This window comes from Callorhinus ursinus, unplaced genomic scaffold (assembly GCF_003265705.2).
Source record: "Callorhinus ursinus isolate GAN/ISIS: 27379988/994484 unplaced genomic scaffold, GSC_fseal_2.0 scaffold41, whole genome shotgun sequence".
Taxonomy (NCBI): Eukaryota; Metazoa; Chordata; class Mammalia; order Carnivora; family Otariidae; genus Callorhinus; species Callorhinus ursinus.
In genome coordinates this window covers 4,081,388-4,100,143 of record NW_027397103.1, presented here as the reverse complement: position 1 = coordinate 4,100,143, position 18,756 = coordinate 4,081,388, and the positions used below count along the sequence as shown (strand labels likewise).

Sequence of the window (18,756 nt, the reverse complement as noted above, 5' to 3'; positions counted from 1 at the left end):
AATTGAGACTTGAGGGAATTAATTTATTCATTCAGCCAAATTATATTTACTTATTTTTGACATATCATTGTATCTGTATTCAAGGTCACATAGCTAGTAAGAGGTAGAGCTGGGATTCAGACCCATTTCTGTCTAGTTCCAGAGCCATGCTATCTATCTCCACTACACCAGGATTTCTCAATGTCAACACTATCGACAATGAGCCAGAAAATTCTTTGTTTTGGAGGGCTGTCCTTGCATTGCAGGATATTTAGCAGCATCCCTGACCTACCCACTAGATGCCAGTACACCTCCTAAGTCAAGACAATCAAAAATGTCTGTAGACATTGGCAAATGTCTCTTAGGGGGCAAAATCCCTCTGGTTGAGAACCACTGCATTATATCATACTGCTTGTTTTTAAAGATCATGTCTCTAACATTCATAGGATTTTTGAATATCTTCCTAAAGTTCTTTGAACAAGATTTATTTCTGATTCTTAATATGAAGAGTGGGCAGTGGGGGGTGAAAGGAGGGAGTGAGAGAGAAACAGAGCACTCTCTTAACTCTTCTGTCTCCCACCTCCCCTTCCCCACAGAAGAGATGTTAACAAATTATAATACATTTACTTGCTCTCCTCAAGAAGAGAAAGCATTTCTATGATTTTTAGAAGGCTACTTCTCTTAGTAATTTTTCCTTAACCCATTCTCAGGTGAATATCCAACAAACTCAAGATTGTAAATATAAATTTTGGCATCTTTTGTTTCTATTAAACCTTTTCTGATTTTCCACTCCTTCCTTCAGTTTATCACCCCTCTTTATTTTCCTGTTAGATTCTCTGCTCACTTCATTCTCATCTTTCCTATTTAAAAAAAAAATTCAATTACAAAACTATAACTTTAATTTTGTTTTACATTAAGTAATTTAGTCACTCCTATCTACTATAAGGCAATTCTCCCCAACCTCACCCTCAAACAAGTTTTACTAGAAATTTTCATGCTGCTATTAATTCTCTTTACTATTTTCAGTTTATGGGTCAAAGTGCATTTTGTACAAAGAACAGTTTGTTTCTTTGCTCCTTTTAGAAGGTGTCCCTGCATACCAGACTGAGTCCTTACTATCAAGAGAGTGCTATTCTGTAACTGGATAGTATTATCAAAGTACACCATTAAACATTAGCCGAACTTTGAAACCTTTCCAGCTGAAACTAACACTAGGTTTCATATTCATTTCTCTTTTCTAAAGGACAATCCTCTTTAAAGTATGAAGAATAAGAGCAGAAGATATTTCAAGACCAAAAACAGGACAGTATCACCAAAGGGGCACCTAACACTCTAAAGGAAATCTATTTTGTTATCACAGTATCATGTTTCTTTTTAATGGACTTATTTCATGATAAAAGGAAAGAAAGAAGTCATTTGAAATATGTGTGTATATTTCACTTCCTCATGCTTGTGCCTTCCTCAAGTTCAACTATAGGGGAAAATAGTTCCAATTAACAAAAAGGATACCATTTAGTCCTTTCTGATTTCACCTGTTTTTCATACAAATATGGCAATAAAGTGTCCATTCTAGGGTAATGCATTTGAGATATGTTTTACACCTAAACTTATTTTTTCTTATGTTAGTATTCCTTCTTTAATCAGATTTCCAAAGCTGAGACATGGCACACTCTAAAGCTATCATGAGACATTTAAAGCTTGCCACTGAAGGTCTCACTAGCTTGTGGTCAAATAGTTTCAGGATAGCCATTTCCCAAACCAGGCACCAAAATGTAAAGCAAAAATGAGTGTCAAGAACATTTTCTATCCTAACCGGTGGGTGACTCCCTGTGAAAAGGGTGGACCTACTGCATACCAGACAACACAAGTATGTGGCAAAGACAAATTACAAAGCTCAACATGTTATCATTGTATATCACTGAATTCCAGGAGAAACACTTTGCTCCTAATGCTTCCCATAATTTGAATAATCCTTTGTAAACTCCTAATATCACCTTCAATTTGTTGCAACGAAACTTTCTACGTTTCAATGTTAATTGCCTTCTTAGGCACATATAGAGATACTGAGTTTTATAATTCCATACTCAAGCAAAGTAAACAAATTTAAATAAAAATCTGGCCAGATGACTCATGTATGAAGTCTAACTAGAAAGACATAAAAATACTATTATCTACAGTTATATACACCTGCATGTTTTAAGTTTATACTGTGTGTCTTATAAATACATTATTTGGTCAAGAGAATAAAAAAATAGCTCGTAATTTTAAATTTTACCATGCTTTATGATTTACAATGGAATTTCACATGTAATTTACCCCTTTAATTTTTATAAACCCCAGGATTTGAATTGAAGTTCTATAGTTCTTGAATTGCCTGAGAAAATTCACCCCACTAAGGCAGAATGAAACTTTATTAAGCAATGGAGGGAATCAACACCCCAAAAAAGTCAAAGCTGGAGAGAGTAATGAGTCTAAGCTACAAACTGAATAAGTCTAAAAATGGAAGAAAGTTATAGAAATGTAGTGACTGTAGTTTTCACAATGGTAGTCTCAAAAATGTGATCAACTGAAAGTGGGCAGTAGCATCTTGCCACACCCCTTAGGTTGCTTGGACACAAATCTCATTCTGTCCCTTACTGTATTACTGACCTTGGGCAAATTACTTTACCTCCTGATGGCTCTCAGGAGGAGCCACTGCTACAATGAGATCACTGATGGGATAACTCTTGTGCTCAGCAAGGTGTCTGACACACAGGGGATGTTCGATATATGTTCATTTCCTTCCTTGTCTTGCCAGCATCTGAGCTGTATGTCTTTCCCTCCACCAAGCATTGCCAGTGATATGGACATAGATCAGAAGGGGTGGATCCAAGAGAAGGGGCAAGTTTAACATTAAAACTGTACTTATATCCAGGTTGTGGCTTATAAAATAAGTACACATAATTTCTGAATTTGAACTATTAACCATTTCACATACTTGGAGTAATATATAAAAGCTAAGAGCCATAAAGGAAGACTGAACTTTTCCCAGAAAGTTTCTACAGCCATTCCATTCCACCTTATTTAAATCTGGCAAAAATTTGCACCTACAACACATGACTACATCCAAAGTGTACTATCTGCCTGCCAAGTGCAGAACACTGCACTAGAGGGCTAATGAGCAACTTACTGAACATAAAAGAGGAGCATAGTGGCTGATAATGTTACCCTCTTAAGAGATCAAAGCCAACTTACAAGATTAATTATATGTAAGAATCAAAATAATGTATATGATAAAACCGGCCACTTCAACTCTTAGAATAAATGAAATTTATAGCAAGTTCTTAAAAAGAATACAATGCCCATTTTGACATTAGAAATTTCACATTCCACTCTTTAGAACACCTAGGGAAAAACATTTTAAGTTCATACCAAAAGTAATGATGGATAACAGGCAATTCTGCCTTATACAGAAACACTGGCAGGAAGCACTTAGAAATGTACACTTGCAAATCCAAATTCTCATGTGATAGCAGGACTGGAAGAGACTTTGTTCATTCATTAATTCAACATGTTTATTGAGAGAGTTTGGTCATGTGGGTTGGGCATATAGACTGGGCAGCATATGTGAAAAACGGTCTCCGTAATGAGCCTAGTGAGATCAGGAAGCTAAGAAAAAGGAAAAAGGAGCTATAAAATATTCTGATAAGCATCCTCTGGTATACCATCCAGGAAGAGAACACATCTTCAAGCCTTTAGAAATAGAACAGTGGGGCTCATGAGGGGTGAAACAGCATTAACTGCAGAGGCTCTAATATTTTTATGCTTGTCTATCAAACTCATTCAGGTATCCAATTGCACAGTTAGCTGAAAATTAGGTTGCATTTTTAAAATCGAAACGAAGACTCCATTTTTATATGAGCTTTCCTACTGAATGTGGTAAAAGCAAAGTAAAAAAAAAAATCCACATTTGCATGGATAGGACAATAATCATTTTTGTCTATATGCTTTCCTAAAGATTAGAAACTTAGAGTTTTATGCCCCTGTCCCTAATGTGTATTTTTTTTTAAGTAGGCTCTACACCCAACATGGCACTTGAACTCACAACCCCACAATCAAGAGTCGTATGCTCTATCGAATGAGCCATCCAGGAGTTCCCCCGTCCTCCCTGGGCCAATATGTACTCTAACATAAATTCACCTTTGTAGTAAGACCACTCATTCCTGTGAGAATTCCTTCATAAGGCCAAAAGCTGAATTGTCTGACAGATATGGGCTTCTGCTCTTTATATTAACATCTGCTATGGGAACTACCATATGATCCAGGACATTATGAAATTTTAAGAAATGACATCAGATACAACAACAGCTGAAAACACTCTCATGGGTTAGTAATCCAATGAAAATATTGAGATCTCCATTTACCAACAATAAAAACTTAAGGGAGCCACATCTCAAAGGCCCAATAAGGCAGATGAGTAATTCTGAACAACTATATAAACAACTCCTTTCTCCAGATCATGAATCGGTCCAATATGAACTTTCTTACAGAAGAAGAATAAGAAAGGATAAAATAAAAAAGGTTCTATGAAATGCCCTTCCTTTTCCTAGTTTTTCAAAATAAGGTCAATAATTGCAGCCCTTCTATGATTATAATAAAAAAATACATAATTCTACATAATTCTAAAGTTTCCTCAGAGTTACCTTTGACATCGAGGTTCACGGTCCTTGCTATTCCTTTGTTACAAGTGTAATTGTGCAGCAGTATATATTAACATAAAAATCTGTTTTAAGGTGCCAAAATGGTAAAAACATCAAGCAGTAAAAGCCTGTAACCCATGGGCTGCATACACTTGTCAATGACCCCATTCAAAAGCACAATGTAGAAAAAAATGCCAAGGGCAAACCCCACAGATTTAGGTTTCTTTTAGGTTTATGTATAAGAGGTAGGCTGATAAAACAAATTTAAGGAACTATAAATTTTTTTTGTCAGTTTGCAAGTCTATTTAAAATATACGCTCATTTAAAAAATATACACTCATTTATCTAAGAGTTGGAAAAAATAATTTCTAAATTCTTTTTTCTTTTTGCTGTTCATTTTTGAACCACTCTGTGTCTTGTTAGCACTTCTATTTAGAAGATTGTAAAGAGTAAAACCAAAATAAATAAGTCAATACAGTATTGCTAGCAACTATGGGAAGTGAAGAGAGGTTTTAACAATGACTTGATATTCATTATACTGGACTTTCATTTTCCCATGATCTTGCTCCTACTTTTATGTCATTTAAGTAACTTTAGTCCTTTTCCTTTGAGCCTAGATCCATGAAAAGCACTAAGATTCATGATATACTTTTAAAATTTAGATACTTCTTTTTGATATTCCAGTGTCCTGATTTATATATTCCTATTAGGCTATTGGAATTAGCCTTTAACACGACATTAGTAGTAGAACTGTAGTACTTGATAAGATACATTAAAATATCCACACCAATTATTAGATGATCCAAAGTGAGACATGGAACATATAACATCATACCACTTTTCCCTTCTATTAGTTCTTTTTTCTTAACAAGCACTAGATGCAAATACCACTGACCTCTGATAAACTTCCATCAATCCCACCATGACCCCCAAAGCATTACATTTGGAGAAGGTTTTCCACATAAAACAACTTATTTTATAGTGATTACAGCAACAGCCCATTAGCTACTCAGTTTTTAACTTAATATAGGGGCAGGGAGCCTTTTAGCAAATCCAAAGTCCATCAGAGACTGATCTCAGCTGGGCACTAGGAAGCCTGTAGGATTCAGAGGGGCTCCTAAGGACTTTGCCTATAGTCCTGAGGTGGCCTATCACAGAGAAGACTGGGATGGCTGATCGGCACACAGAGTAGCCCTGGGTGAGTATACAAATGCAAGCATGAGATCATTGTGGTACGGCAGTAGTAACATTTTACTAGGAGGCAGGAGAGGTCATGAATATATGATGTGGGAATGAGGGCGTGGCAAGTGACAAAAGACGAGAACCTGTCCCAGAGGGGGAAAATCCACTTGTATAATGTTTGTTTCACATTCAAAAACCTGCTTCTGGTGCTCTGAGTCTCGGTGGCTGCTCACCATTTCTCCTCTCATTTCAACATGAACATGTCTGGATAAAGATACAAGTCTCCCAAGAGTCAGTGGTAAGTAAGAATATTACATAAAATAAAATAAAAAAAATTTTTTTTGGTCAGGTATCATGACATAAAGATATTTATTAATTTCATGGTGCTTTATTTAGACTCAAAAGCATGTTTTTTCTTTAGGTGCTTAGCAATTGTTAGCAAATACACAGTGGACATTTTTGTATCTCCATTACACTGTATAATGTTCATTTAAAATGAAAAATTGCCCATTAAGAGATGACAAGAAACTTCTATACACAGGAACTTAAAGGTAGGCTTATTGATAAGCAGTCTCAGTTAAAATGCTTGCTTTTAGATGGCAGCAGGCATAGCAATATGGTGCTTTAACTTCCATTTTCCTGATATTTGGGTTTTTAAATATTATAATCCATTATCGATTCCAAAGATAATTGAAGCCCTTGAAAGACTTGAGAGATAAAAGTGGAAATCAGGCTTAAAAAATAGGACAAGAAAAACAATTTCTGGGTCGGCCTCGGATGATGTCATCGCAGGTTCTAAATGTAATAGCCAGGCAGTGTACACTAACTCTTCCTGCCCATGTGACCTCTAACATCAATCTGGGCAAAACAACGAAAATTTCAGTAATTTTTGTGGCCGAGAAGTGAGATTCAGAAGCAAAAGATTAAAGAGAGTTTAGAGTGCCAAGGATGAAACGATGTGAGTGTGTGTGTGTGTGAGTATGGGAGCGCGCAGGCGCACGCGTGGGGGGCCAAGGGGAGGAGGCATGGAAACTAACTCTTCCAGCACACACCCCTTTTGCTACTACAAGGGCATCCAGCAATCACATTTGCAATAGTAAAAATGCTGAAGGATCCTACAGTACCTTTTCTTCCACAACCATCCATATCCTCTCCTACAAAGCCCTTCTTGCTTTATTCGTGCCAGGAAATTCTTCAGGGGTTAAATGGGGAAGTGCAGCCACTACCATTGTTGCAATAAATAAATGAATGAACCAGAACGAACCAGCAATTCATCCCTAGGAAGCTAGTATCTTATTTTCTACAATTACATACATTGGCTAGCAGTGATATATTTTAAAAAATTGTGTCTTATCTTTTGATATGTGTGTCTACATTACAAACACACATGCATCTATACAAAAAGAAGCATAGTACCCTGCATACACATACATCAAATACCTTTAAAATTTTTTTAGCATTATTATTTCAATGAAAAGCCAAATAGCTTTTAAAAAATTGGATAGGTTAGCAACTTCATCTTAAAGGCCTTTTATTTTCCACATACAGCATATATAAATACACACACACATACACACACACACACACACACACACAAAGGTTTTTTTTTTTTTCCCCATGCCGTAGACAATGCTAAAATATCTGAGATCAGGTTGCCATGCCAACAGATTTTTTCTAAAATGAATAAAATTATTAGGAGGGAGAAAACATTCTTGACTCCTTTCCTCCCATCCATGAAGCCGAGAGAGGCTCAGGGAGGGCGAGAGGCTGCCAGATGGGGAGGAGGGGAAGGAAGGGAAGGTGGGTAGAGGGGTGTTTGCTTACCAAAGATGCTGATTTGATCGTGGCAAAGCGCTCTCTGTTCCGGTAGTGGAGGGCCTGGCTCTGAACTGACTGGGTAGGCCGCGGCTCAGGCCTGGGATCGCCGTGGCCCGCCTCATCCCTTATGAATACATGATCCTGCAGAAATGGATAAAAACAAGGAGAAAGTCCAGCTGTGCTCTTTCCTCGCCGGCTGCCTCTCTCTCACCCCTCTTTCTGCACAAGCACTGCTGTTTGAAATGCATAGTTTAGCTCTCTGCTAGTCCCCGCAGCTCCCACGGTACAAAATGAATAAGCAACACATTGCAGCCTTCAGTTAGGAATGTCAGCTGATCGCTAGTGGGATGCCTTCTGAATCCCTGGCAGGCTTTTTCTTTACCTCCAGAATTACATATATGCAAAAGAAAAAAAGAATAGAAAAAACAATGCAATGTACAGACTCCTTAGAACAGTTTGCTTAAAACGCTGTAACCAAATAATTCCTTTAAAAATGTCATGTCCATGTCTAGCAAGGAGGATGCTGGTTGCTTTTAACATAAAAGCGAGCCTCCGCCTCATTCCCTTGAAAGATCTGCTTTCTCAATTTAATTTTATTTGAGATCTGTTCGGTAGGATCATCGTTCTGCCTAGAACCAGTGTAGGCTTGTGCTGAACTGCCTCTCTATCTTGTGCTGGGAAGATTCAGCAGTCACTGAGGGATCCTGCTTTCCAGTCATGATCGTACACAGTTCTAGCACCTTCTCTCTACAGCTTCTGAAAGGATTTTTTTTAGATTTAAAGAGACAGGCATGCAATTTTAACGAAATGATACTTTCACAAATTCTTCCTCAACTCAGTCTCAATATGGTCACTAGAGTGAGTTAAGGCTAGGATTTAATGTCCTTGGCTGACTTAATCAAATTTGTGCTTCTTGATAGGCAGAGATGATTAATCTTGTTGTAACGCCCAGTGAAAAATAACATTCCCTGGAAGGGTAATAATGGATGTTTCTTAAATGCAATTTAAATGAGTTTTAAAGGGGAAAATGCTTTCAAAGGGTGATGCTTTTCTCTATAAAAGATGGAGTGGTCAGTCAGTAAGTAGCTCTTAATCCTTCAGGAAAAAAGATACTATAATAATAGCTCAAAAACATGTACAACCATGGGGGATTTTTAAATAGTACATGTTCAGGATGGGGAAGGGGAAATTAATTCCCTTATTGCCCTAGGGTTTTAGGAGAAACCATCTGTGAAAAGTCAGTTTTGCATTTTGTCTATGACTACCTGAAAAATGTTTTTTAAATAATTGCTCACTCTTTCAACAGAAAACAAAAATTGAAGAGGTTTAGAAACACAAAATTTTATTATATCATCTAAAATTTTTAAAAGTCAAGACACATATTCTTGAGGGAAATTAAATTTTTATCCAGGTTTTTAGGTAAAAGTCAAGAGCCAAGATTAAATTTACCATTGGGCTGATTTTCTTTTTCCATTTATAAATTTAGAATGCTCCAGAATGTTAGGAAGGCATCTACCATTACATCTATATTTAGAGATTTTTTTTTTCAATTTACTGTATTGAGGTCTATTTTGTTTTTAAATAATGAAGGGACCTTTAATGCCATTGAGGACATATATGTCAAATTCAAGGATATTCTATTGTTATGCTGTCTTATATGATATCCAGTAGCCACATGGATATTTAAAGTAAATAAAATGTAAAATTCTGTTCCCAAGTCACACCAGCTATGTTTTAAGGTAGACACTAACTATGGCTACCATACTGAAAAGTGCAGATATAAATCCTTTCCATCACTGCAATCAGTTTTTTTTTTTTAAAGATTTTATTTATTTATTTGACAGAGAGAGAGACAGCGAGAGAGGGAACACAAGCAGGGGGAGCGGGAGAGGGAGAAGCAGGCCTCCCACTGAGCAGGCAGCCCAATGCGATGCAGGGCTTGATCCCAGGACCCTGGGACCATGACCTAAGCCGGAAGCAGATGCTCAACCCACTGAGCCATCCAGACGCCCCTGCCTATCTACCTATAGATAGTACTATAGGTTAAAAATGTACCTCAACCCATATTTTTGAGATTAAAAAAAAAACCCAACCAACCTTGATAGGCCAATTAAAACTTCTATATTATTTCCCAGGAAATCTAACCTCTTATTTTATAGGGCAAAGAGAGATCAGGTATGGGACTAGGATTTATGCACTAGGTTTAAGGTTCTAGAGAGGAAGGCACTGGGATCTACTGCCATTCACATTGCTGGATATTTATTAATAAGTTATATTTATCTCCAAAATTGATTTTTTTAAAGATTTTTTATTTTTATTTATTTGAGAGAGAGAGCAGAGTGAGTGAGAACATGAGTTGGGGGGGAGGGGCAGAGGGAGAGGGAGAAGCAGACTCCCCGCTTGAGCAGGGAGCCTGATGCGGGACTCAATCCCAGGACCCTGGAATCATGACCTGAGCCAAAGGCAGACGCTTAACCGACTGAGCCACCAATGCGCCCCTCTCCAAAATGGATCTTACCTAATATTACAGTACCGGAAAAACAAGAAGCTTCTAAATGGCAGCAATCAGATCAGACAAACTAGGTAGGGCCCTGTGGTTTTATAGGAGGCCTTAAGAAGTCAAAGTTTGGTGATTATTAATTAGCTAACATTAAGTACACTGACTGAGAGGTAGCAGCTCAGTTTCAAATTGTAATAACTTGATTTACAAAGATAAGTAGTGACACTAGAATCTACACAATTCACTTAACAGAATAACGTGAAACATATTCATGTACAAATATGTATAATTTTAATATTATTAGTGTGTTTTCTCTCAGATAAAAATTAACACTTGTGGGCTAGGATCTTGCTTAGTAAATTAAAAGTCACATTATATTTGCTAAACTTTTAAACCAAGAATATTGGAATATACTGGAAAAGTTAAAATTCAAAATCATAGTGATTTTAGTTAACACATAGCTAATTCAATAACCCACTAAGGTATATTTTAAAAATAATGCTATTTTATTATTTTTTCCCCATTTCCTCGGACAAAAATAATGCTACTTTAAAGATTTTATTTATTTATTTGACAGAGAGAGACACAGTGAGAGAGGGAACACAAGCAGGGGGAGTGGGAGAGGGAGAAGCAGGCTTCCCACTGAGCAGGGAGCCCGATGCGAGGCTCAATCCCAGGACCCTGGGATCACGACCTGAGCCGAAGGCAGACGCTTAACGACTGAGCCACCCAGGCGCCCCAATAATGCTACTTTAAAAGCTAATCTGAACAATAGGTCCAAAATTTTAATCTACTTCAAAAATAGTACATAATGTTAACAGTATAATTCTTTATTCCAGCTTAAATTTTTTTCATTTTATAATAGAACTTTTAGTTTTCCACAGCGACTTCAAACCTATCCGCACACTAAAACTCTTCAAATATTATGTGAGAGACCACAAAATGAGGTAAAATTTTAGTCTAACAGTAGACATCCATTTCAAATGCATAGGAAAATGAATTTTAAAATATTCAATTCCATTGCATAAAACAAGTTTATAATTCTGAAGACAACTTAAACAATGAAGCAATTTAAAATGAGGGAAATGTGACTTGAGAAGTACAAATTAAATTATTAACTTTACTGGGTATATTGTCTGTTGGTTATACTTCCCCTTCAGCTAGCAGTCCCTTTGAAAACGAGCACCATACCTGGCTCCCAGACTTTCTGAACTGAATACATTTTAAGACTAATAATGGAAAGGGACAATTTGCTATTTTTTGCAGTTAGGCCCTGATGCAGATGATTTACAAATAATGTGAGGGCCAACATCTTTGATGTTGAAAATGATTTTAGAAGATTAAGAACAAATATCGGGGCGCCTGGCTGACTCAGTTGGCAGAGCATGTGATTCTTGATCTTGGGGTTGTAAGTTTGAGGCCCTCGTTGGGGGTAGAGATTACTTAAAAATAAAATCTTTTTCTTTTTTTAAAGATCAAATATCATGTTCTACTTTACCAAGACAAAATACAGGTCTTGTTTATAATTTATCTTTAAAACATTACCATCTGGGAATAAACAAAATAGATCTTTCAAATACCAATATGGTTGAGGACCAGTTTTAAGTAAATCTATGTTAACCAGGTAACCAGGTAAATTTATAATGGTCTTTCACTGTAAAAAAAAAAAAATAAAACTTCTTGTGCTTGCTTTGGCAGCACATACTACAACTGGAACAATACAGAGAAGATTAGCATGGCCCCTGCGTAAGGATGACATGCAAATTCGTGAAGCGTTCCATTAAAAAAATAAAAATAAAATAAATATAACTTCTTCAGATTAAAAGGAAAAGAAGCTGTCGTAATTTTGGTCCAGTCTTTAGCAAAAAGAATTGAACTTTTATACAATATACTGACGTACATGAAGCATGAAGCACAAACTTTACTATTATACCCTGAACAGGGAGCTTTACTTTTATTTAAAAGTTTTTCTCTAAGTATCTATTTATTAAGATTCTGAAATTAAGATTCATGACTACACCATGAATGTTTAAGGTTTCCAGATTAACTTGAAATTAACCCTGGAAACCACCTGTCTGGACACTGTTATACTTTGGGTATACCTTTATCATACTATCACATACTTACCTGGGTGTCTGTGCATGAGACTGTGAGCTTTCTGAATACACTAAATGTGGTTTGAAAAATCTGTCTCCCTAGTGCCCATCTAGGGCTTGATACTTAGTAGGCATTCAGTAAATGTTTGCTGAATAAATAAGTTCATGAATATAGGTCTGAGAAGATTGTGGGAAAATGACATTTTCTCTTATATTATTTAACAGAATTCAAATTTGTATTTCATAAAAACCTGCCACTCCGTACTCTAAGAAAGTCATAAAATTGTGACACACAAGCACAGGGGGCAGGAAGAGGATCTAAAAATGGCTTTTATCGGATGATGAGAAGCCTTTTTATAGACTCCCACACTTTTTATGCTGTGGAGAAGGGATCAACAAACCCACCATCTCTCTTTTGTTTCTGTTCATTTCAAAATTATTAAATTATTGCATACGCAGTTGTCACTATTGAAAGCTGGGGCTAGAGGAAGGGAAGAAGATGGACAAAGTTATCTTTACTAGGGAGAATAGCTACCAGGGAGAAAAAAATGACTAGAACACAGAGGATAAAGATGCTACTGTAGAGAGGTGGTTTGTATGACTGCTCTGTTTGAGAAACATTACCTTCATATGTTAATTTACTTTTACTTTGCCGACTATGACTTGAGGAGTCAAAGAACCCACCTCTCTCTTCAGCAAAAATAATAGGAAAGGCCACTGAAGCAAGTGAAAATTAAGCTAGAACATCCTATCCCCTCAAAGACAGCGCTTTTTCTTTTCTCCCACAAAAATGGTGAAAACCGTTTTTTTTTTTTAAAGAAGGGGTGGGTGGGGTGGGGGGAGAACATTGACGAATAGGAAAAAGGCCAAAGAAAGCTTTAGGAGTTAGGATAGAATGATTTTTTAAAATAATCTCTAAAAGAGGGCCATGATGACTAGAGTTCATTAGGCATACCTAAAAGAACAAACTGATTAGCGAACACTTTAATATATTCAAGTCTTATGATCTGTATTAATAGAAGGCAGGAGCAGGCAAAGATAACTGATTTTAGACTTAAACAAAATAAAAGTGTACCTTTTCACCTGGCAGATTAAAAGAACAGACTTTGTTGGTTAGAACACTATTAAGATCCATTTGCTGCTGCTACATCCACAATGATTTTAAGGAGTAGGGTGGAGGCTCAGAAGTAGGCTAGGTAACAGCAGAAAACCTAATTTGGATTAGGAGTTTGTTCTGGAGTCCTTTGGGAAAAATCGAGAATTGAGGCATATGTAGAGTTGTGTCCTATATAAGTTCACCTTCATTTTAGTCCACAAAACATTTACTGAGTACTTACTATGTGACAGACACTGTGCTCGGTGGTAGGAGAAGAGAGATGTCCTTGAGGAGCTAACAGTCTAGAGATATGGTGATATTCTCGTTATTGGAAAAAGCAGTGTGGCAACATTAGCAAGGGGAAAAGTGCTTAAAGTTTATTTTGTCTGAATACACTTTTAGACTTACCAAGTCATTTTTACTCAAAAGGGAGATTAGATTAGGGTCTCTTCAGGGCCTGGGAAAGACCAGAATAGAGGCGAGGACTGGAGAAAAAGAAGTAACCTGAAATTCTGATGCCAAAAGAAAATTTTCAGTGTCCCACATTTTTGGGGGCTTGATCTGTGACAGAACTGTCCTGCTAAAATCAGGGCGTCTTTATTCTGGATGCAGAGCAGTTAATTTCAAGTCACACTTACTGGTTGCACATGGCCTTTAAAAGTAAGTTTACTTCCTATATAAAATGGTAATCTGTTTCATATCTATGATTTAACTAATTTAGGATAATGTCTGCTTGATTGTAACAATCAAGATGGGGGGGCCAAGAAAATCCCCCACCCTTATTCTTATATTTTGGTATTTATTAAGCATGTTCTTACTCTCTGGAGTATAATTATTGGGGAAATGCTATTTAAGTCTTTCAAACCATAAAGACAATACTTAAGATTATTTAACCCTTTTAATCCATATGTTCAATGAACCAAAATAGCATGATGTTTAGTCTCTGGCAATTCATTCATTCCTTGTGTTTTTTGTTCATTCGTTCATTCATTCATTCATTCCATAGTTATTTACTGAATGCCTGTGCTATGACAGGCACCGTTCTAGGTGTTAAGATCTAGGTGTTAAGGTGGAACAAGGCAGGCACAGTCTTTGCCTTAATGAAATTTACATTCTACTAATGAAATAATATAAACAAATTAATATATAATATTAGATGGTGGCAAGTATTAAAAAGAAAATAAAATAGGATAATGAGATAATGGGTAGAACATTGGTTGTAATATGATAATTTAGTGATATATAGGCTTTTCTAAGATTCTGGTCACAGACCCATGCAAAACTGGTAAATGTTTTATAAAACAATATTGATTGCTTTCTTTCAAAAATAATCTTTGTGGTCACAAGTTATGGTAGACTCAGAAATGCACCACCTAGATCTGCCTTTAAGAAAAGACTTGCTGCCAGAATCCTGGCAGTCCATTTAGGGGCGGTCTTGGCTGCACAGAGCAGCCTTGAGCAAGTTCACACCCTTCCCAGGTTGCTCATATTCAATGACTGGTCTGGGTGAGGGTAACAAGGCCCAGCTCTTCTGGTTCAGTTTGGACAACTCTGAAGGGTCATTTTAGCTCCACAGCTCCCTTAGGGGTTGGCTGAGGCAGCTGTTAGGTCTGCTATGTCACTTCAACTTTGCCCTCTGCCTAATGCCGCTTCCTTCTCTCTTCCACAGGTGTTGATCTCAAAGGAAACTCTTAAAAAACAAATTGCTGCTTCAAACTGTTTCAGCTCTGCTTCCCAGAGAATCTACCCTGTGACTTAAATGTTACCTGTACCTACATGTAATATAGTGTCACCGCTATGCCATCTGCATGAAGCAGGAGGGACTGATCAGAACAGTGGCTTTTAGGGGCATCTGGGTGGCTCAGTCGTTAAGCATCTGCCTTCGGCTCAGGTCTGGTCCTGGGGTCCTGGGATGGAGCCCTACCCTAGGGCCTCCCTGCTCAGTGGGAGGCCTGCTTTTCCCTCTCCCACTCCCTCCGCTTCTCCCTCTCCCACTCCCCCTGCATCTCCCTCTCCCACTCCCCCTGCATCTCCCTCTCCCACTCCCCCTGCTTGTGTTCCCTCTCTTGCTGTGTCTCTCTCTGTCAAGCGAATAAATAAAATCTTAAAAACAACGACAGTGGCTTTTAGAAAAATCTCCCTTTTTAAGTGAAATCTTAAGTGAAATCCAAACACATAATGTAAGAGATAAAAGCCGGCCTTGTCCTGGGGGAGGTATGGATGAGGCTTGTTCCTGAGGCACCTTTCTACAAAACAGCTTGAAAGTCACACGAGAGATCTGCTTCTCTAAAGGTTACAGGAATAGTGGTGCCTGGGTGGCTCAGTCATTAAGCGTCTGCCTTTGGCTCAGGTCACGATCCCAGGGTCCTGGGATTGAGCCCCGCATGGCGGTGGGGGGGGGTCCCTGCTCAGTGGGGAGCCTGCTTCTCCCTCTGCCTGCTCCCCCTGCTTGTGCTCTGTCAAATAAATAAATAAAATCTTAAAAAAAAAAGATTACAGGAATAGAAACACAGAATTTAAGAGCTGGATCTCTGAAACCATACAGAACTCCTAATTTTACAGATGGAGAAACTGAGGCCCAGAGAGGTTTGTGATTTTCCTAAAGTAAAATAACACTAACAGTGGCAGACAGAACTATAAACTCATTTCCTCATTCCTATGATCCATTATATAAAATTTTCTATTGAGAGCTTAAGATCCTATTTCATTTATGTTCCCAAGTGGAAAACTTTTAGGAAGTCAAGCATACCAACAAATATGAAGTTTCTGAATAATTTTTGTATTTCTGTTGAATGATAAATTTTTAAGCCCAGGTATAGGATTTAAATGGGTCTCATGAAGAGATACCATATTTAATATTCAGTTTTCACATATAACATATTCTACTTTTATTGCCTGCTTATATTCCCCCCTTTTTTTTATTGTGGTGAAATATATATAAATTAACCATCTTAATTATTTTTAAGTATACAGTTCAGGGCTATTAAATAGACTTATAATGTTGTGCAACTGTCACCCCCATCCATCCTTGTAACTCTTTCATCTTGTAAAACTGAAACTTGTCCCCATTAAACAACTCTCCATTTCTTTCCTCTCCTCAGCCTCTGGCAGCCACCATGCTGCTTTCTGTCTTTATGATTTTAGCTACTCTAAATGCCTCATATAAGTGGAATCATACAGCATTTGTCTTTTTGTTACTGGCATATTTCACTTAGTATAATGTCCTCGTGATTCGCCCATGTTGTAGTGTATGTCAGAAATTCTTTTCCTTTTTAAGGCTGAATAATATTCCATTGCACGTATATACCATATTTTGCTTATCCATTCATCCATCAATGGACATATGGGTTACTTCCAGATTTTAGCTATTATAAATAATGCTGTTATGAACACAGTTGTACAAATACTTCCTTGAGACCCTACTTTCAATTTTTGAGGGTACACATCCAGACATGAAAGTGCTGGATCATGTGGTAATTCTATTTTTGATTTTTTGAGGAACTACCATACTGTTTTCCACACCAGCTATACCATTTTATATCCCTATCAACAGTGTACAAGGGTTCCAATTTTTCCACATCCTTGCCAACCCTTGTCATTTTTTGTTTTTTTGATAGTAGCCATCTTAAAGGGCATGAGGTGGTATCTTATTGTAGTTTTGATTTGCATTTCTTTAGTGATTAATGATATTGAGCATCTTTTCATGTGCTTATTGGTTATTTGTTTATCTTCTTTGGAGAAATGTCTATTCAAGTCCTTTGCTCATTTTCAATTTGGGTTGGTCATTTTTTGGTTGTTGAGTTTTAGGAGCTCACTCTCTATGCTGGATATCAATCCCTTATTAGATATGCAAATATTAGATATGCAAATATGATCTGCAAATATTTGGTCCCATTCTCTGTGTTGCTTTTGGTTAGCCTGCTTATATTTTCAGTTCAGTTAATTCATTCAGTTTTATTTACAAGTGTTTTTCAATTTTCTTTCATCACATTTCCTCTATATATTTATTTCATAATAAAATAGAAATACATTATATAACTTAAATTCTTCCTGACAAACATTTTGTATGGATCAAATACAATGACCATCTATTTCAGAATATAAATTAATATCTATTCTTTTTTTAAAAAACAAGATTTATTTTATCTTAGAGAAAGAGAGAGAGAACGTGGGTGGGGAGGGGTAGAGGGAGAGAGAAACTTAAGTGCTAAGTGGGGAGCCTGATGCAGGGTTCAATGTGGGGTTCGAGCTCATGACCCTGAGATCATGAGCTGAGCAGAAACCAAGAGTTGGTTGCTTAACCAACTGTGCCACCCAGGTGCCCCATATATTAACATCTATTCTTAAGTGATTACATGCAAGAGAAAAAAGTACTGAAAAACCTGTATTATCATAAGACAGGTCTGTACCATCACACACCAAAATTAGAATTAAAATCTCCAGTGAGTTCAAGACTAGGATTTTCCTTCTTGTTGACTGTGCCAGTAGTATCTTTCTTCTAATTCTGTTTTCATTTGAGGGGTCCTAGAGTAAAAAGGTCCAGTGGAATTCCTTTTCTTTTGATCCCTATACCTATGGAACTCCAGAGGTAATAGAAAGGAAAGAGCCAGATTTGTCAGCATCCATGATAACTATTTCCAAAAAGAGGGCCCAGCAAAACCTTCTTTTCTACCTTTCAAATACAGAATCACTTGCCCATGTTTAAAGAAGGCTGGCTGCCAATGCTGAACTCTTAGCAGATTTCTGCATCTGTATGCTATAACTCCTTTACTCAAAATGCTTCCATGGCTTTCTGATAACTTGGTCCTTGCTGTCTCTCTAGATTCCATTCACTCTTCACACTGCTCACCAAGCTCTAACTTCTCTGACCTTTCCCCTCTTCCTTGAACATACAAAGTTCTTTTTGTCTCAGGGCTTTTGCGCTTGTTTTCTGATTCATCCCCATCTCTCACCCCAGGTTAGCTAACGTCTACTTATCTGTGAAGTTTTAGCTTAAATGTTACTTCACTGGGTAGGCTCTCCACTACTCCCTGATAGATTAAATACTCCTTTTACCCAGAGCAGAAATTTTCATAATCACATGATATAGTTAATTGTACAATTATTTTCCTAATCTCCCCCATAGAGAATAAGTTTCATGAAAGTGTTATGTGTGTTTTATTTCCTACGTATCCACAGGACCTACCATAGTTCCTGGCATGTAGTAGAAGTCCTCACCAATTTTTGTTGAATAAATGAGTAAGTTAATCCGTTCAGAAAATAAATATGTATCCCTCCACTGCTTATGACCAGGGACCAATATATTTTCTCCTGCCCTTCATTCCTTGCCTGTTCAATTTCCTTTTTGTTGCAAGGAAAATGCACCAATTGAAGTTTAAGTGAAAAAAATTCTTAAATGTGCTCTAT

The 18,756-nt window shown here is 37.2% G+C and overlaps 1 protein-coding gene and 1 non-coding gene across 7 annotated transcripts in view; one reads left to right on the top strand and one right to left on the bottom strand.

The window, feature by feature from the left end:
• TAOK3 (TAO kinase 3) overlaps positions 1 to 18,756 on the bottom strand; it is a 190,408-nt gene that overhangs the window by 24,692 nt on the left and 146,960 nt on the right. For all 6 annotated transcript variants that reach the window (XM_073881040.1, XM_025889400.2, XM_025889403.2 and 3 more), the window contains one exon: positions 7,665 to 7,799. In XM_073881040.1, coding sequence (XP_073737141.1) covers positions 7,665 to 7,799 — 135 coding nt within the window. The remainder of the gene's footprint in view (positions 1 to 7,664; positions 7,800 to 18,756) is intronic.
• Positions 11,843 to 11,945, top strand: LOC112837247 (U6 spliceosomal RNA). Its single transcript, XR_003211671.1, has one exon. It is a non-coding gene; the product is annotated as a U6 spliceosomal RNA (small nuclear RNA).